This window comes from Pogona vitticeps, chromosome 5, assembly GCF_051106095.1.
Source record: "Pogona vitticeps strain Pit_001003342236 chromosome 5, PviZW2.1, whole genome shotgun sequence".
NCBI lineage: Eukaryota > Metazoa > Chordata > Lepidosauria > Squamata > Agamidae > Pogona > Pogona vitticeps.
Window position 1 is genome coordinate 55761943 of NC_135787.1, and position 21097 is coordinate 55783039.

General features: G+C 39.3%; 1 protein-coding gene across 3 annotated transcripts in view; it reads right to left on the minus strand.

Annotated features, from left to right (window-relative positions):
• Positions 1 to 4939: 4939 nt before the first annotated feature.
• Positions 4940 to 21097, minus strand: part of GLRA3 (glycine receptor alpha 3) — a 141227-nt gene continuing 125069 nt past the window's right edge. For all 3 annotated transcript variants that reach the window (XM_020803522.3, XM_073001442.2, XM_078393878.1), the window contains one exon: positions 4940 to 17249. In XM_020803522.3, coding sequence (XP_020659181.1) covers positions 16968 to 17249 — 282 coding nt within the window. In that variant the 3' untranslated portion in view covers positions 4940 to 16967. The remainder of the gene's footprint in view (positions 17250 to 21097) is intronic.

Here is a 21097-nt window from a genome sequence, read left to right on the forward strand (position 1 = left end):
GTCATGGGTAGGGAGTCCCCCTCCCCATTGTGCCACCCAGGAGAAGATTCAGCTGAGATCCCTCCGAGCATGTATAGGCGATAGGGCTGCAGCCTGTGTGGTCTTGTGCACATTGTAGTCTTGTGCACATCATCAGAAGTGACTCAGAAAACCATTGCAGGGTATTTGTACCTAGAAAACCAAAGTAGGATTGTTATAAGTCTGAATAGACCTGATGCACATAATAATTATTATTTAAAATGAAGGCCACTAACGTGGGCTTCTGATCACTAGTACAGTATATTACTGCAGCTGCTTCCACATTTGCAGCTACACCTGTGGTAAGCTGAACAGGATACTGGCCAATGTGATTTTTGACACTTTACATGAGGTCTTAGAAAATTTCAGAGAATAGTTGCCAGTTTCTTATGCTTAGGCTCAGTAATGAGACTGTAAAGAAGTTTCCATTAAAAGGGCAACAAAGGAAGACGTTGGCTTTATATTTCTGGTTTTCTGTGAATTTGATTGGCTGAGTCTCAATGCCCCAATCTGCCTACCCACAACACTGGGAGTGGTTCTATTTTCTCTTGAACTGTTGCCTGCTGCAGTCTTTTCCTCCTTCTCTAGAGCAGCCATTCTCAACCTTTTTTTTAAAACCATGGCTATAAACACAGTATGAAAGAAATACAGGATTGTGTACGTTGCATATCAAAACTTATAAGGTGGTATGTGGAGAATTGTTTCCAGTCTGTGACCCCTTTCAAATGTGCTAGGGTCCCCAAGGGGGCCATATGGCCCCTGTTGCGAATGGCTGCTCTAGAGCACTTTGACTCTTCATCATAGAGGTGGGCAACTTGTCACAAAGTGCTTTCTTTGGGGCAGGGAGGGGTCATGGGTTACCTTACAATTGATGTTTAGTCATTTAGTCATGTCCGACTCTTTGTGACCCCATGGACCAGAGCATGCCAGGCCCTCCTGTCTTCCACTGCCTCCTGGAGTTGGGTCAAATTCATGTTGGTAGCTTCAATGACACTGTCCAACCATCTCATCCTCTGTCATCCCCTTCTCCTCTTGCCTTCACACTTTCCTAACATCAGGGCCCTTGTTAAATAATTTCTTTTTTGACCTTTCAGAGCAGAATATTAAAGTTAACATATATGTGTATGTATGAGAAACAATCTATTTGAGGGAGAAAGAAGCCTCTACTTTCTAGGAAGGGATAACATGTCTTTTTATGCGTACATGGGAGGTGTCTCACACATTACTTGGCTATTACAAAAGGGGATCATTACTCAAAAAAGACAAAGACAATAGTGAGAGTGGAATTGGGAGTCTAGCAACTGATGGAAGACCAGAAGCTGTCCACTAATGCTTTAATCATCATATGATGTTGTGGCGTTCACCCTCGTGCCCCTTGCTTGACCATCAAGCCTCAGAGCACACGAAGGCAAACAATCCCCTCTTTTACACTGCTGCCACCAGGTGATCACTAAATCACCATTACTTCAGGAAAATTCAGATCCACCAAGGTCTTTTAAATAGAAATTTTGTTTATTGATTACAGTGATTGAAATTGATTCATGAATATCTTTTGTGGGTAAAGTTATTATTAACAACAACCTTCTAATTGGTAGAACACTCCTAATTCTAATCACACCTCAGAATTCCCCAAACACCACACTCTAACTACTTCTCCCTCACTCTTCACTCTTACTGACTCTGTTACTCTTACTGACTTACTCTGACTCTCTGCCTCTGCCTCTTATAGCATCTCTCTCAGCTCCGCCTCTCAGGAATATGCATGAACCATTACATAACAAAACATGAACCATTGACCTAATAAATGGGGAATGCTACAAATGTTGTGGATGTCATTCTCAGGAGGAAGAAACAAGTATCTTTGGCTGGTGGCCTTCCTGAAACAGCAGCAAGAAGTTCCATAGTCTTGACTTACCCATCAACGGTGTTTTGGGAGCAGAGGGATCAGCATGTGGTGTTCCAAGGACATGATGGTGAACACAATGGATCTACTAGATCCTAAGCTGCATCATTTGCCCAACATTCTCCAGGCCTTGTAACATCCCCTAAACTGACCCTATGACGGCTTTGGAGATGGAATAGTTAATTTTCTCTCATTGATTTGAAGGGAAGAGAAACAAGTTTTTTAAAAATGAACAAATCCAAAGGTAGCCCAATAACAAGCAAGTAAGCATGCATGCAAAGAAGCAAGACCCTCCCCATCTCTTACCAATGTGGCCATGAGCCTGCAATGCATTTTGTATGGTGGGCAGTCCACTGCGGATCTCTTCCAACCAAGTAAGTAGAACTGCGTTATTTGTGTTTTGATTATATTTGTCTCTATGGCCCCACAAAATGTAGGCATATGAGAACATTCTTTGCATTTTTCCCTCAGGTTATGATAATCCCAGGCAATAATAATATAATTATACCTTTTTACCTACTTGATCAGGGAATATCTTTGGCTGAGGATCTCACTTTACTTTCACTCAAAGACTCTCCTAGTGTCTTTCTCAGCAACCCCACTGGAAAAGTCATTCAAGAATTAATGAGTCCTTTTTTTCCTCTTGCTGCATTTTTGCCATACCGCCACATAATTCAGGCGTGTAGATACTTCTTGGTTCAATAGACTTCACATTGCTTTCTACGTTCAGGTTTACAGCATAAGTAAATTAGAACAGGAACTTATGTTTGTTTAGATAGTCATGTACACTGCTGATTCTCAATCCATCAGTAATAACATTTGCTGGTTATCTTGTTCCTTCAAATAAATGCTGGAAAATCATAGTTTAAATCCAGTTGTTAGTCCCAAATCAAATATAGACCCACTGAATGAATTGGACTTTAATCAACTGTTTCATAAGTCCCATTAGATCAATAGTCTATTTTTTCCAGCACCAAATAAATATAAACATTTATATGACAATTAGCCTACCATTCCCATGCAGTGTAATCTACCACAGGCTGATAGACTGGGGTTCAATTCCACACTTGTGTTCCAAGAAAAGATCCAGGCTATATAATCTTGGGCAAGTTGGATAATCCCAAGGTGCCCTTTGATGAAAGGTCTGGTAAACCCCTTCTAAGCACTCTATACTTAGAAAACCCTGGAAAGGGTTACTGTGTCAGAATTGATTTGATGGCATGTAATTATTATATTAGAGTCCCATAATATAACATTCTCAATTAGATCATCTTTCCTGTGTCCAGAAACTTTGATGAGATGAATCTTTTCTTTGAAAATGAATTACTCTGTCTCTTTTGTACTCCATGTTCTTATCTCCTGCAGTGATAGATGGCTGAAAAAATTAATAAATCATACCACGTAGGTTCTGATGAGTCTAGAGCAAGGTTCCCTTCAAGGTACATGCTTGTGCATGCACACATGACTCTGCCCTGCTCCACGCAGCCTTCCTCCTCCTCCTCCATGCACTGACAGTAATTGTTTTCAGCCCCTTTGGTTCCAATTGTGACAGAATCAGGGGCGGGGAGCGGAATTGTGTTCCCAAGGGGTAGAGCCCCACCCAGTGGGGCTGAAAATTAGAGGGAACATTGGTCTTGCAAAACTAATGGACAAGTTCCCAGTTGTTGAGATCTTTGGGCCTTTCACAATAACTTTCTATTGTTCAAACTTGCTGGCATTGCTTGGTATTAAGTGTAAAACATATGGAGGACCAAAGGTTCCCCACCCTGTCAACTGGAAATCTCTTTAAAATAATATTGCCAGCTATGAGATCACAGGTCTCTGAATTTCCTCTGGAGATCTACCACCGGTGTAGGACTCTAAGAGTAAAGTTCTGGCATCTTTTTGAGATTCTGGTAACCCTTTTATGGGCCTTAAACTAACCCAGCATTTACCGCTGCAGAAAAGGAGCTATAGGGATAGATGGATGAGATAAGGTCTGGACTCAGATTTCTATTCACCTGCCTTAAAAGGTATTTGAGATATAGCATTTCAGATTGCTTTTGAATGGATAATTAGTTAAGCAAATTGGGGTTACACTCTTTGTTGGTAAACTCTTCATGGCATACATACACAACATTTTTGTGTTGTGTAAGAAAACTTTTTGTTCCTTATCCACATTTCTTAACTGAAAGGGAAGTTGGGTTTTTAGTATGTTACACCACAAGGGTATTTCAATGAGTTTCCATATGAGCAACTGGACTTGGAACAAAATGCCATCGCACGCTTTCAGGTTGAAGTGGAGCTTAATATGCAGTTTAGGGATTTGCTGAGCAAGTTATTGTCCCTGAAATTCTAACAGTAACATGTGTGAATGTAAAGTGCACCCTGCATATTCGTATTCTGTCTACATCCATTCATATCACCTAGACCCATGCCATTTCTGGTAGGATGAGATCTCATGTTCAATTTAGTTTGGTTTTAAAATTGATATACACCAACACTTGCAAAATTAGGATGTACGAGAAGGTGCTATTGACACTCCTAGTTCATTGCATCAAAGTGCTACTGGTACTAATAAGAAACACGGAGACCTTCATAGACTAAAGCAGCCATTCTCAAGCTTTGTTTTTGGCCAGAGCCATAAACACAATATGAAAGAAATATAGGCCAAATCAGGATTGTATAAGTTGCATAATGAACCATATAAGGTGGTATGTGAAGAATTTTTTCCAATCTGCACCCCCTTTCAAATGTGTCAGAGCTACCCAGGGGGGTAAGGATTGCCTCTGTTCTCATTACAACAGATTATGAGTGGCACAGAGTTCACACTGATGCATTGTCTCAAAGAGTTGACTCTTCCAATGTCTGATTTTCACTGACACCATCTTATGTTCTCTAGATCTGTGAAGGGATTGTGACATATACTCTAATTAAAAATCTCTCACTCTTAAAATGTTTTCAGGATATTATCTACCCATTTTTTTAAATCAAATTGCTACTGGAAATTATTGAGCTCTGTTTTCTAAAAAGGAGACATTTGACTTTCAACAGTCAGCTTTAATTGTGGTAGTGGCGGCACCTTGAAAAAATCATTACCTTTTATTCTTGTTTTAGAACAAAATATCTACAGTTACATGAAATACCACAGGCCACACACATCTGGACACCTCTGTCAGCAGAGCATGTTAGCTATAGGACTCAATGGAAGAATAATAAAGGGAGGGAAAGAGTTTAAACAAACTCGTGCATATCTTTTTTTCATCAGATTTTACTGGAAAGAAATACTTCTAGACATAAATTAGCATTGGCTGTTGTCTAGACAGAATTCACAGGATGATATGTTTAAAAACCACACACAAGTAATCAACACACTATTATATCCATTATTATTATTTTTGCTGTTGCCTTTTGAGGAAGCTTGGCTCACTATCATACAAGCTACTGTATATAATGTTTAAACTTCAAAAGCTCATGGCACAATTTCTTTTTATGCAGCTCACAATTAAATATCCATAGACTATTGAAATTAACATTAGTCCATTTCATCCATTTTATATCTTTCTATTGTATTTTGACATTACAGACTCAAGGAATGGCTTTTGTATATTTCACAGAGATGAAAGTGAAGAAGTGCAATAGTACTGAAGCATATCAAAAATACAGGATGAGCTGACATTTCATGGTCTTTAACCCAAATGCTTTTATCAGTCTCATCTTCTTTCCACAAACGTTCCAAACTGGTAACAAATGAGAGAACAACATACAACATATATTTTGCTTGGAGGCACCAGTTCAAAACTGCCTTGAAAAGAGGCACATGTAACATTTTATGCTTATTTTAATATTCTTCTATCTTGTCCAATTAATCACGGGACTCTTGTAATACAGTGTGCACCGAGTTCTTGTATTGATGCAAGAATTAATACTAAGTTAATCTCAGAGAACTATGAATTCATCAAAATGACTTGTACACCTACAACAAAAGCAGCAAAAACTCCAAAGGAGTTTCCTTTCTCCTGAAAGAATTCAGGAGTGTGCAAAAAGTTTCATTTTAGGGAGGGGTTCGTGTTAAGTGTCTTTATGTTTGAAAGCTGCCCAAGGTAGTGCCTTGCCACTGGATAAGCGGTATACAAATGCAATGAATGAATGAATGAATGAATGAATGAATGAATGAATGAATATTTATTTATTTATTTATTTATTTATTTATTTATTTATTTATTTATTTATTTATTTAGTGCCCATTCATACTGTCACCCGTTTGCATTCTGAATATAAATTGGGCTGAATTGTAGTATTATCTAATAATCTAGTAAAAAAATATTATGAAGTAAAAATACAGTTTATTTTGTTAAGGTTAAGAATGATACTAGTTTTATTATTTTTATTTGTTCTTAGCAGTGAAACCTCAAAGATTGTTCACTGCTGTTTTTTAAACATGATTTTGTATCAGCCTTGTGACAACAGAGACACTGATTGGAAGCTTTTGTCCCCCCTTAAGTCTAAAGTGCACATTGTTTTTATGGAAGTCTAGCAGGTATCATACAGAGAAAATATGTGCTTTTCTTAAATATTTGATACCAATGTCATATCAAAGAGAACTCAGTAAAATAATACAAATGATTAAGAATTATTCTGGACAGAAGGCTCCTTGAGCTACAACTTAAAATGCCCTATGTAACTGTTTTTATACCTACTTCATTGTTTTGTATTGTAGCAAAGAAAAAGACAGAAAAAGCAGGGACTTAATCCAGGAGGGATACAGGTCGAATACAGTGTTCAGAGTCTCTATAAAATTCTGTGAACAAGGAAGGGTGATTATTCAATAGAAGCCTGGTCTGGAAACACCCTGTGTTAGAACTGAAGAAAAACTGCTATTCATAATGTCTTCAAGACCATTTAAACAAATTGAACCTGCAATAAAATCTCTCACTGTATTTAAAACATTGCTTACATACTCAAGAAGTATCTAAACAACATTCCTGTCATGCCAGACCTAGAAACTTCGAGGGGAATGAGAAACAGCAGCACACTGTTATAGTCTGAAGTATATCTTATAACCTTGCTACATCTGGTAGCTAAATATGTACTAAGCAATGACCTTCTTGGAATTTAGGAAAGCTGAAACAGTGGAATATGACTGAACTACAAAATGAATTGCAATGAAAATTTTCCTCATGCACTGAAAAGATTATCTATTTTTGTAATCTGAAGCTATATGGATCTCAAAACACCCATAAAAAAAGGCAAGATCCATATATCTGAATTTCAGGAAGTATTACTCCTAAAGTAATACTTCCCTCCTATTGTTCATTATTGCACACAGCTGTTCATAGGAAATTGCTTTATACCAGGTGAGACCATTTGTCCATCTAATCCAGAATTACCTTCTCAAAATGCCACTGTCTATCTTACACATCATTTGCTGCCCACTCCTCTTAAAGTGGTGATGCCAGGGAGTGAAAAGATGAACATCAGCTTGCAAAGCATATGCTCTAGCACTGAACTATGGCCCACATTCTAAGTCAGATATGGAGAACACAGAGTCACCTAAGGCCTCCTTTTGGACTTCCTGTTGTGCCCCCATTTGCTGCTACGACCATCCAAGCAACAGTGCTGTAGCCCCTGGACAGATTTCTGCTGCTGAAGGTTTGTAGCGATGCTGTAATGCAAAAAACAAACAAAGCAAAAACAAAGCAAAACAAAAACCCACCCACTCCCCCAAAAACACAGTGTTGGAGGACCTTCTCTTCTGAAGGGGAAAGAGACACTCTGCTTTGCAGACTGATAGGGCTGTATGGATCTGGAACCTTCCTGTGCTATAGAGAACTTTCAATGTTGCACTGAGTTTCAGAGGCAACCACAAAATCAATGGGATTGTGACAGTGGCAGTAGCAGGAAATTCAGCAGTAGCACAAACCTAGCGTGACCCAGTGTAACCCCTCTTGACTCTATGAAATGTGCCACTTCTGCCTAAATAATCCAACAACAGGGTTTTTTTTTTTTCATTGCGGCTCTACCTGGATAGGAAATGGCTAGTAACAGTGGTTGCTAATCTTAAAAATAGACTACTGTAATGCTCTCTATGTAGAACAATCCTTGAAAACGGTATGGAAACTGAAACAGACCCAATAATACGGTGGCCAGACTGATTTCTGGGAGTAGTAAATTTGATCATAATTTAAGGTCCTTGATGATTTAGGACCTCAGTACATGTTGAAACATGCCTCTCAGAAAACAGCTACTCATTTCACCCACTCCTCTCAATCCAGGTTGCTACACCGAGGGAGGCCAAAAAGGTGGCAGTAAGGAACTGAGCCTTCTTAGATCACAACTGATGTGTACCAGGCTCTTTCCCTCCTGACAGTTAAGAAATTAGTGAAAACAGAACTATATAGGGCTGCCTTCAGTAACTTATTTCCCAGATGCTGTTAGTATTTCTTAATTTTTCTTCTTCTTCTTCTTCTTCTTCTTCTTCTTCTTCTTCTTCTTCTTCTTCTTCTTCTTCTTCTTCTTCTTCTTCTTCTTCTTCTCTTGTGTTTCTTTTTCTTTTCTTTTTTAAAAAATTTAGATCTAGATTGTTGAACCGCCATACTGATGTACAGCTTTAGGGATCATGTGAGGTTCTGAGTGTTAAACTTGTAAACTACCCAGAGTAGTGTGTTCACTAGAAGGGCAGCACATAAATAAATAAATAAATAAATAAATAAATAAATAAATAAATAAATAAATAAATAAATAAATAAATTTTTCTAATATATCAGCCATATAGAAGGATAAGAAGTCAGAAACAGGGAATCAGAATGGGATTTTTGCAGGAGCATAGACTTACCAAAGTCTAGTCCTGAACAGCTGCCTATAAGTTTAATATCTACAGCTGCACTCCAGGAAGAATTTCACAGTAAATTATATGATTTTTGTAGTGAAAATGTTCATGCCGTTAATTAGTCAGTAAACAGAATGTACCAAAGATCAGGAAGTATTCATTAGATCTCTTCTTGCAAACCTAGCAAATAATTACCCTGAAATGCATTTTCCATTGCACAGGCTAATGTCCAAATGTGCTGCTTCCAAGGCTTCCTATAACACCTTTCCTCTCAAATCAATCATCAGTGCTCTCATTTGGATTGTAAATAGAGAGGAAAGAGGCAGGGCAAGGAAGCTGGGGGAATGCCTCTGAGTGGGTACCTGCCAGAAGAGGTGGGGCTGGGAAGTGATTAAGACCTATTCAACTGAAAAATAAACCAGCAGTTCATGCCCATCTCTAATTCAATTCCTCAGATATCACTGGACTGGCACTGAATTTTTTAAAAAAACTGAAATGTAAGATCTTCCCACTCCTTTTATTCTTTCCCTGCCTGGACAGCTAGCTGGTGCCAGTCCCCTGATGCCTCATTTTAAAGCATTTATTTTTGAAACAGTGAGAATTAAGTCTGTGTTAAAATATATTACAGAGCTGCTTTTTGAAAGATTAAGAAAACAAAATGTGAATTGTGGGAACTAGGAAAATTGTCTGCTACAGAATTCTAGTGTAATCTGTCGAATGGCAAATGCTAAGTATCTCACCAAATATATTCATGAAGGTTTTCACATCTGGGATCTAATGGTTGTTCTGGGTTTTTCGGGCTCTTTGGCCGTGTTCTGAAGGTTGTTCTTCCTGACGTTTTGCCAGTCTCTGTGGCCGGCATCTTCAGAGGACAGCAACCTGTCCTCTGAAGATGCTGGCCACAGAGACTGGTGAAACGTCAGGAAGAACAACCTTCAGAACACGGCCAAAGAGCCCGAAAAACCCACAACAACCATTATCTCACCAAACTTCCAATCCCAGGATTCTTTAATTGAGCCTGGACAACTGAAGTGGTATCAAACTGCAATAACTAGGTAGTGTAGATAACACTCCCAGAGGGTATAAACTGCATCATGAAGTATTTGCTTATATACTAAGGCTTGCTTGCCTAGTTTGATTGACATCTATAATCATAGTTCAGGTCTGGGGGAAAATAGTATCCTTTCATATTCAGTGCAAAAAGCTATTTCATTTGTGGACTGGAGTCTGCAACAAACAAAGTAAAGTTGATGTGTGAGTGACAAAGGTTACAGTCATGCATTAGTCACATCAAGGACTGCTGCCTATGTCTATTATATCACACGTCCCCAATTCATAAACCTCCAACCTCCACACACTGGACAAAGGCCTCACACTCTAGTCACCTGTGTTCATATAGGCTCCTCCTCCTCACCATCATCAACACCAGTTATTTCAGGGTCAGAAATACATAGAGGAACCTAACAGTGTTCATATTGTCCTTCATTCAGAAACTCTCCCAAAGCCTTAAAGTGGTAGGAAGAGAGATGAGCTGGCCAGAGGCACAGCTGGATCTGGAAGCAGGCTGCTGCTCCCCTTCCACACTAGCCATCCATGGGAAGGACCCTGTCTTTTAATTGTTGTAAGCCACCTTGAGTCCTTTTCAAGGAGAAAGGGGGATGAAAAATATTTTAAATAATATAAAATAGAAAAAGGACTAAAGATACCTGGAAGGTACTAGAGACATAAAAAGGCCATTTCTACAATAGGCAAAGCCAGACAAGATGGCAATTTTTGTAGTCAGAAGGTGATAAAACATTATCTTTCCAGAAACACATTATTCAAAGCTGATACTTTGTACACTCAAATAATGCAAATAGTGCCTGTTTTTACCTTTTTGTGATCACTCACCAAGTAAAAGCAAGCTAATTTGCAACTTGCAGCGCTCCAAAATCTCCTTGGAGGATAATCAAACATCTTAAGGCAGCTCCTTTTCTGACTACAAAGCTACTTTATGGCCTAATTTGAGCCACAAAGAAAAGTCTCCCTAATATGCAATTAAGACTACAAGGCCCATGTACAATAGGCTGATACTCTTCTAACAAAAAACATCCATGATACATCTGTTCATGGGAAGGCATCTTATAATGGGCTTAAGTTTTTTGGAAAGAATGGATATTCTCAACTAGTTACAGCTAAGACAAAAACTAATCTTATACCTTTGCTTATTTGAAGGTTGCAAAGCTGTACCCCAGTTTTGCTTGATGCATTAAGAAGGGGCACTAAACTCACCCTTTGTGACATCTACTTGACTTCCATCTCATTTTCATTTCTCTGTGGCTGGTCACAGCCATGGCTATCAGTTTACTGCAATGGAGTGACAGAAAATCAGTGGAAGAATTACCCAACTACCTAGGCAATAACATCCTTGACTTTCCGTAATGTGGTGTAGAAAATTTCTGGAGGATTACCAGGACTGGCTAGTTGCAATAACATGGGGTATATGCTTCCTGGAATTTGCTGGCAATCTTATTTCCTTGAAAATACGACCAATCATATTACAAGCAGCTACAAATAAACAAACAACTCCCCCCAAATGATGACTTTTTTGGGGGGGAGGGTCTCATGGGCAGTGAGTTACCATGCAATCAAGCAGAGAAACAACTAATGACTTGGACCATTTGTGGCAAAGTCCAGGGTGAGCTATTTTTCAGGGATCACATGAAGCAATGGAGACCACAAAGTAGCCTGATCTTCCTCTGTGCCCAAGCTGGACCTTTTTGGTCCAGCAACAGGATTCTTCACTTCTTAAGCTAGGCTGAAGATGGAAGGATCACTTTTGATTGCTCCCAGTGAATCTAACCTTCTGGGGTAGATTTTTTGGCATTAAGCAGGATTACAGAAGGAGGATGAGGGGAACACAGTCTTTAGGCAGTCTTTCTTCTGTTGGCATTTGATACCAAAATACACAGAGAGATCTTAGCCAATAGAATCAGAGCCATAACTGAAAGAGGGCCTCACAATGTCTAAAGACTCTGTTATAGGAAAGAGTTGTACACTACTGAATCTGAAAGTACTTCCACAAGAAAATATATCCCCAAATCAACATGCAAAGAAGGTCTGTTTACATGATTTTTAAAAATAAACTCTTAATTTCTTTAGTTCCCCATCTTGATAATGTATATATCCACAGTTGATTGTATTATTACGTTTTTAGTAAGTATATTTTTATTGTATTTTATCATTTTTTGTAAGCCGCCCCAAGTAGACTTTGTCTAGAGGGGCGGGGTATAAGTCTAAATAAAGTAAAAAGTAAAGTTAAATGTATATGTGGCAAAAAATATCACTTTTGCTGCCTTCTTTTTCAGTCCCCTTATTCATTGGTTTTATAATAAAGATGCTATAGGACTTTTCCAATGTCACATGTAATTTTGTTGATTCAAAAGAAAATTAAGGCTGCAACTAGCCTGGCTCTTTTGGCACAGGTTGGTGCTACCTAAATAGGATGACCTGAGGTTGGGGAAAGGAGCAATATGCCATTTGGTGTGATCCTTGCATCCAGATGGCATGCTGACCTCAAGTGACTCTATTGAGTCCAGCTCCCTTTGCTGCTAATTTCCGGTAGCCCAAGCATTTTTCTGGGTAGACCAGACATGTTGCGTTGTCATGGCCAGCCACTGGGGGGGATGTAAAACCATTGCTGGCCACATGGTACTCTCTTTGATTCCTGGTGCTTGTCTCTCCCACCCACCTTGTGCTGTTTGGAACCTTTCTTGAAATCTTGGTTATAAGTAGGTATCTGGACAGATGTGATTAGTCAATAAAGAAGTGGGGTATACCTTTAGGTTCATGTCACAGCTTTGTTGGAGACCTTTTGGAAGCACGGGGATGGATCCAAATAGTAGTAGGATGAGCATTGCAAGTGTGAGATGGCCTCCATGGTTGAGCTCCTTTGTGGGGTGGGGCAGGGAGGTTATGAGTATGCCCCTTCTGGAGGTTGCTGTGCCCCCACACCCTGGGAGACAGGCAGGGCCATGCAGTGGCCTACATCCAGTGGCTAGCCATTTGTCTGTCTCCCTGGTATGCATCAGACACCAGGCAAGCTGATGAGGATCTGGCCCCTATACTAGCATTAGGAGTATTGGCAGCTGTGACTAATAAAGTTGTGGCCAAGGTTTTTCAAAAATGCCGTATGTGAGAGTGTGTGAGAAAGTTTGTGGTATTTGAGCTCCAGCCTTGGGAGCACACCATCAAGCTTGCTGACAAAGGACCTACAATTGGGATGTTATAATGGAATGGAAATAGATTTCAGAACATGTAAATTCAAAATGAATTTCTATGAGTTTGCAAGAGAACTTTTGCAAAATACTCTTTCAATATACTTCATAAATTAGAAATTACAGTGGTGCCTCACAAGATGATTGCCTCACAGGACGATTAATCCGCAAGACGATTGGTTTTTGCAATCGCTGTGGCGCATCGCAAGATGATGTTTTATATGGACGATTTTCGCAAGACATCATTTTTCCCCATTGGAATGCATTAAATAGATTTCAGTGCATTCCAGTGGGGAACCATGTTTCACAAGACGATGTTTTCACAAGATGACGTTTTTCGTGGAATGAATTAACATTGTCTTGTGAGGAACCACTGTATATTGAAACAGTTACTACTGGGAAAATAGTGGAGATGTAGTTCACAACATGCACATATACTACATATATATTGGCCCTGCTTGAAGATATGATTTTTCTTTTCTTTTTTGGCATACTGTGATTGAATGTATTAATAATGCATTAAGCATAAATATACCATTAGACCCTAAGATAACTTATTTAAAAAGACTGATAAACAAATCAAATATCAACCTGGTCTCAGGTCTATTTGCTATGGCAATAAACTGGAAGAAGAAAGAACCCTCTTCTGTAAATGACACATTTAACATAACCTAAACTGATATATTAGAGGGTGCAAAGAAATCATTTACAAGGTACACATTAGTTTTTATGAGTAATGGGAAATATTTGTTATGCATTGTACTGAGAAGTGAAAAAATGAAACATATCCTTTTTCTTTTCAGAAATTGTTTTAGAAATCTGTATTGTTCTCTCTCTCTCTCCTTTTTTAATAATAAAGTTTGAAAACATTAGTAATAACAGTAATAATAAAAAGTCCTCTGTTTTAAAATGGTGTGGCATGGTGATGGGGATAGAGGGTGGACTGATGCTCAGATCCCATGCACAACTATAGGTGTATGTATAAATGGATGGTTCCTATATAGAGATGGGGATGAATATAAAAATGGGTCACTTTTTCCAACAAATATAGCTGATTTGTTAAATATTCATCGATCTGTATTTGTGGGTTTCAGAGACCCCCATGAATATGAAGGGATGAATATCTACCCATTTTTATTCATCCTTCATATTAAAAAAACAAACAAACAAACAAAAAACCCCTTTTCCCTACTGGCCGCCAATCAGCTGATCGGAGACAGAAAGGCAGCTACCACCCCACACAGCTACCCAATACCACCGCCTACCCCACCCCTTCCTTTCCCTACCTTAGGCCTCACACCAACCCATGCCACCCCCATCGTCACCCTCTTACCTTAATCACTGCTGCCGAGATCTTCTGGCCTCAGAACCACGCATGTTAAAATGGAGACTGGCTGCCCTTTGCAAAGATGTGGCTGCAGCTTCATTTAGGGTAGGGAAGCTGCAGCTGCCATCTTTGCAAAGGGCAGCCTGGATTCTCAGCCTGCTTTAGCTTTCCTGCAAATTTGGTGTCTCTAGATGGTTGGGGGCCAGTGTTATAGCTGTTTAAAGTGCAGACAAATCGACAGATCGATTGGTCAATTCATCGAAGAATAATCATATATTTGTATTCTTTGATCCATTAACCTTGACGAATAATGGATCAAAACAAATCGCCTATTTAAATACAGTGGTTCCTCGCATAACGAGCGCACCGTTTAATGACGAATTTGCATAGCGATCCGTTTTTTGGGATCACTAATGCGATCACATACCGATGCTTTCTATGGCCGAAAATCGCTTTGCGACAATTGGTAAGCGTTTCGCTTACTGATTTTCGCATAGCGATTTTTAAAACAGCTGATCAGCGGTTCCAAAATGGCCACCGGGTGCCCAAAATGGCCATGCACAGCATTTTCGCGCCCTGTCCTTGCTTACCGAGGGCGCAAAAATGGCGGCTGGATGGGGAAACATCGCAGAACGGTGAGTTTTGGGCCCCATTGGAACCCATTAAACGAAGTTTAATGGGTTCCAATGGGTTTTTCCGTTCCGTATAGCGATGTTTCCCCATAGCGATGGTTAATCCGGAACGGATTAACCTCGCTATGCGGGGCACCACTGTATATGGGTTTGGTATGAACAAACACCTACCTGGATCCTGTGGGCCAGGCTGCACAAATATTTAGATGAGTCTTTGTATCACCTTCAGGAACCTGACAATTGATGGGATGACAAACAGTATGGCAGTTGATTGTAACTCTTTCCCTCAAAGGTGGATAAAAGCCTTAGCTTTGGCTGGACCATGGGCATACTCAACTGCAAACTGTGCAATTTTAGAAACAGTTTTCATCATTCAAATATCCAGATTATCATCATGACAATTACTGAATTTTCTTTTTATAGGAATGCTTTTTTTGGGAAGTGGATTCTTCTAGATTGTGTTCTAGAACATGTCCAACAGCCTCATTTCATGTCAATCAGCAATGGCCCAGTTAGGTGCAAATAAAGCATTTAAACACCTTTGTCAACAGTGATGGGGAAAACCCATCTTGGATATATTTTTATAATAGAATTTATGCAGTAGCAGACTTACAACATAGTGTTTCTAGGTCATTGCTATATGTACCATATCAGCAAATTTCAGCCATTTGACATGTATGGAGGTTGTTGTAGTTGTTGTTGCTGTTGTTTGTGCACAAAAAAGTTCCCTCAACATACACAGATTTTCGGAGTGCTCATTCATCCCAGCCAGAAAGTACTGAGATTTTTAAAAAACGTCTTCTTGTTTTTGTTTGTTTGTTTGTTTTGGAAGCAACAGCTGATCTATAGAAGTAGACTTAAATGTTCATGGTCTGACATCATATACAGAGATCTAATTTGGCACACTTACTACCCCTAACCCTGGTTTAGGGCAGAAAAAAAGTTTCATAGAGTGTTCAGTAAAGTCTTTCTGTCAATCCTTTCAGTGAAGAATGGAATGCACAGACAGATTCAAAACATATGCACCTGCAATTAATTCATGAAAGGACACTTAATTTCTAATCCATTTTGCATTAATTCCATGTTATTTCAATAATTTTAAATTTAATTCACCTCCAAATTATGTCCAACATCTCCTCCCCCTTCATATCCAAGATATGAAGGTAAGAATACTTACTGGAAGCCAATTGCAATGGACAAGTGACAGGGGCTGACAGAAAGTCTAGACTGCTGACTTACTCTCTTCATCATGTATAATGTGATAAGATATTTCCCTATTGCAAGCAGCCTTGGAAATCCTAGCATTAATCCAAGACTTGCTTATTTTGTCTGTCATGACTGGCAACCAACAAACTTCTTGTTACAGAGTAGTACTGAAACATGACTAGGAAAATCCGTGGGATCTCACTAAGTAAGTCATTTGTGGGTTGTCTCAGTATGAAATATTTTGTGTGAATTTTTTTTCTGTGGGCTTAAAATGTGCCCTGTGCTTGTTACAAAAAACATTGGCAGTGCCCTTAAATTGAGGAAACGTGCTTCATCACTTAACAGGGACCCCTCTTTAGCACATAGTTATAGTTTCTGAAACAAGGTAGGTATTTTCCAATAAAGGAGATTTTAAAGTGTAGTAGCATCTCTGTTAATATGGCACTTATCCAAAGACATTTGGAATCCCTTTGAATAGATTTTAAAAATACAAGTGATTTAAAAATAGTAGCAAGGAACTTCAAAGAATACTTTACCATTATATAATACTATGTATAAACTTGTCGGCAGTAAACTTGTAGTCTAGAACACTGTGATTTAACTTTGCAAAAGTTGTTTACTTCTAGTTATGAACAAGTAGAAATGCTGTGTTGCAGGTACTGTATCTTCATTGGCTGTCATTCTTCTATTCCTTTGTGACTTTGCATAGCAAGTCAAATACAATTTCCCCTTTCCATGTCCTTATGAACCAATCAGTATTTGTATATTGATTTGTAGCACAGTACCAGGAAACCAGGGCTGTTATGCACTGGAAATCTTAATCTTGCTTTTGGTGAATGTCCTCATGCCTAACGATTTTGTAGATGACCCAGTAAAAGATGTTGAATATGAGAAAGGCTAATGGAAAACAGGCTCGGGATATGGTGTCAATTTTCTTGGCCCGATCAATGAATACCTTCCTCATTTCTTCAGGGCTTTTTGGTATAGGCTGAACTGGATTATTTGGCCCCTTGGGAGCCACTCCATCTTTTGCTTGTATACATGGTGGGCCCATTCCATAGCCTGTAAAGCTAAACCGATTCTCCCTCATATCATCGTCCTGTAACAAACAAACAAACAGACAGACAGACAAGCATGAGAGGTTTTTTAATGGGACATTTTAAAAATCTGGATTGTCATTCCAGATCTTTCATTTTATTCCAAAAATTTGGAAACTATAACCCCCTTACTTCCTTTTTAAAATTTCTTTCAGCATTGTAATCTGCTATTGTAAGTGCAGTAATTACAGGAACCCAATGCTTCTCAATCTGTATTTCCATCACAGTCATAGTTCTATAGGATTCTAAACTACTCATTCACATGTACGTACCTATCATCATCTCCTCTTGCTTTAAGACTCCTGAAGAGTAACATGAATGTGGTTCCATAAACACATCTAGAAATAACTTTGTTAACTGGAAGTGTATACTGGATTGGTAAATTAGGTAGACGTGGGGCAGGGGGTTGGTTATCATCACATTGTGGAAACAGAGTATAATATTGTGCACTTTTCCAAACAACTATTGTGACTTGAGACTTTATATCCAGACGTGAAAGAAGTGGGTTGTTAGCAGAACATAAGAAAGCACAGTTAATCATTAGCTCATTGACCTTAAGATAATTAAGATTTTTTTCAAAGACTGTATGATACCAATGAATTTTCAAGAAATATTGGTTTCAATATGCCAAAGATTAAAAGATATATGTACTGGAAAAAAATGACAGAAATCTTTCAATTAGATTCTTTGAATGTTCTATTTGGTACAATTGTTTATTTCTTCAAAGAGGCCTTTTAATGGCACGGGGGAGGGGAGAGACAAAAAAAATCAAACTGAAAAAATGTGCTAATTGCAGTAAAGTAAGAATCTTTAATAGGGGTCATTTTGGGAAAAGAAATCATTTGGAACTGGCAGTTACAGGAGCTGGAAGGGGAAACTGTCAGGGGCTGTGCTTTTATGTTCCTCATTTTTTCTTGGTTGTGACTGGCATCATCATTGTTTATTGGTGTTTCCCAACAAGTTACTTTTATCCTGTGGTAAAGTAGATAAATTATGAAAATATCAAAAGAGTTCTTTACTCCAAAAAAAGTCACTCTACTGGGCCACAGTAACTCTGCAGAAGCATTTGTCCTATAAAGCTGAACCCACTGTGGTAAATATCAGTTCTCCAAGTTGAGACATATACAAATTTGAATAATAAAAAGTTGACCAATAGGTGAATCTTTTGCAAAATGATACCGGATTTCCCCAAAATAAGAAAAGGTCTTATATGAATTTTTGCTCCAAAAACGCATTAGGGCTTATTTTCAGGGGATTTTTTTTCATGTACAACAATCTACATTTATTCAAATACAGTCATGTCATCTTCCTCTGGTTGGTGCTCAATGGTGGAGGGCAGGGTTTCACTTAACTGGGGCTTATTTTTGAGGTAGGGCATATATTACAAGCATCCTGAAAAACCATCTTAGGTCTTATTTTCAGGTTAAGTCTTATTTTCGGGGAAACAGTAATGTGTGAAAATGATTTTTAAAAGCAGTTGAAAGATTTGAATCAAAAGGAGATAACCAGAAACATCTGTGATTTTTTTTCAAGAAAAGAAAAATCAACATATTATTTATTTTCCTAGGGTGCCCAGAGAAAGTGTACCGTGGTTAAATTTAAAGGAGTGCTCTTTTAAAGAGATTTTATAGTGCTTTTGATGAGCCTCATGGTTAAACTGCAGTACTTCAGTCAAGACTCTGCTCATAACCTGAGTTTGACCTTGAGAGGCTCAGATAGCTGGTTCGAGGCTGACTCAGTCTTCCATCCTTCCCAACCTGGTAATTTGAGTACAGTGGTGCCTCGAATTATGAACTTAATCTGTAACAGAATGGTGTTAATAGGTCGAAATGCTTGTAAGTCGAAGCACCATTTCCCATTGAAATGCATGGGAATGGGATTAATCTGTTCCAGCATTTAAAAAAAACACCAAGATAAAAAATAAAAATGAACAGATCAAGTCCCATCCTAGGACTGCAAAAAAAAATCCCACAAATCCAAAAATAAACATTGGAGCAAAAAAACAACACAAAAACATAACACTCCCAACCCAAACCTACCCTCCAAAACCCACCCAGAGCAACTTTTTAAAAAGGAAAAAGCAACACCTTACCAGTCCGAAGCCTCCAAAGCCTCCTGGGCTTCCCCGCTGCCACAACCGCCACTGCTGGAGACTTCCCAGGGTTCCCCACCGCCATCGAAGACCTCCTAGGGTTCCCCACCACCGTGACCGCCACCACCAGTGGCCTCCCGGCATGACTGGGAGGCCTCCGGTGGTGGTGGTTGCAGTGGCAGTGAAGCCCGAGAGGTCTCCGGCGGCAGTCGCAGCGGCAGGGAAGCCTCCAGCGATGGCAGTCACGGCAGCAGGGAAGCCCAGGAGGCCTCCAGTGGCAGCAGTCATGGCGGCAGGGAACCCCGGGAGCCCTCCGGAGGTGGAGGTTGCAGTAGCGGGGAATCCCAGGAGGCCTCTGGCAGCAGTGGACATGGCAGCGCTGGAAGCCTGGGAGGCTGAGCCCAGCCGGGATGATCTGGCGGCTCGCCTCCCAGCGGCGGCAGCAGCAGTGGTGGAAGCCTGGGAGGCTCAGCCTCCCTTTTCCTAACCGTCGGGGCAAAAGAGCTACAAAGAAGCAGCCTCTTCACCACCAACAGTTTGAATTTTCCACCTTTTTCCTCTGCCTTTTTCTGTTCTTCTGGCGAAGCTTCGCTTGCAAGTCTAAGCAAAATTTTGCGTTCGTAAGTCAAAATGTTCATAGGTATGGGACATTTCTAAGTCAAGGCACTACTGTACATCTTTCTGGGGTGGAGGTGGGGGCAGTGTTTAGCCTGAATAATTAAACTGTAGACTGCCCAGAGAGATCTTTAGGCACCATGGGTGGTATATTAGCAGCATACTTTGCCTTGCTTTGCTTACCTTTTTCTAAACTAGATGCCCAGTCTACCCTTAAACTGAATTAAAAATAGTGAACATCCAGTATTCAAATAAAATCTAAGGCCAGCAGAAAATTATTTTCAAAACCTGCAGATGGAGCCAAAACAATTCAAAAAGAATGTAACCTGAACAGAAGCAATGTTTTTCTCTGTTAAACAAAAAACATGACTGGCCTGCTTTTGCTACAGTTCCTGCTGCCCTTCTAGACAAACCAAAAGGAATGAACAAACTATAGACTGCTAACTAACAAAGATGAAGAATAACAAAAATACAAAATGATAATAAGATGGAAATGTTAATGACATGATTTGTACCAATGATTTGTATCAATTTTAAAAGAAAAATAAGTCTTGGTTTTACTTCCAATCCTGGAAAATATTACTGGGAAATAGTACAGTTATTCATACCTAAAGCCTTAGACTGAGTGCACTTGGACAACAAATTAAAAATGTATTGGTCTTATTAACACAGAATAAGTCTACTAAACTATAATTTTACCATGTGTTGATACCAATTTAGGTAACTTGCTTCCTCCAGATGTCATAGGACTGGCTTTCCTACTAACCCTCACTTGTATAACCAGTAGTGAAGCATGATGGGGACTCTGGTCCACAAGCTGCACACTTGTGCTCTATTGAAGACACCATTATCAAAATCATATTGTGATTTCAATATCCAATTTGAAGACATTGCCTATTTTGTTATTCTTAATATTCCTTATTGAGCTGTCTTTTTCTTGAGCACAACACAGGAACTGCTATTACTGACACTGATCTTATCTGCTTGCCACTCAGATGATGTAGCAGTGAATCAAACTACCTACTTCTATAGGGGAAATATTTCAGATGAAATTGTTTTAAAGGTAGATTCCACCCAATGTAGACATTGGAGTTGCCTTCTAAGCATAGTGATTTCTGGTGGCTACCCTATTCAAGATCAGAT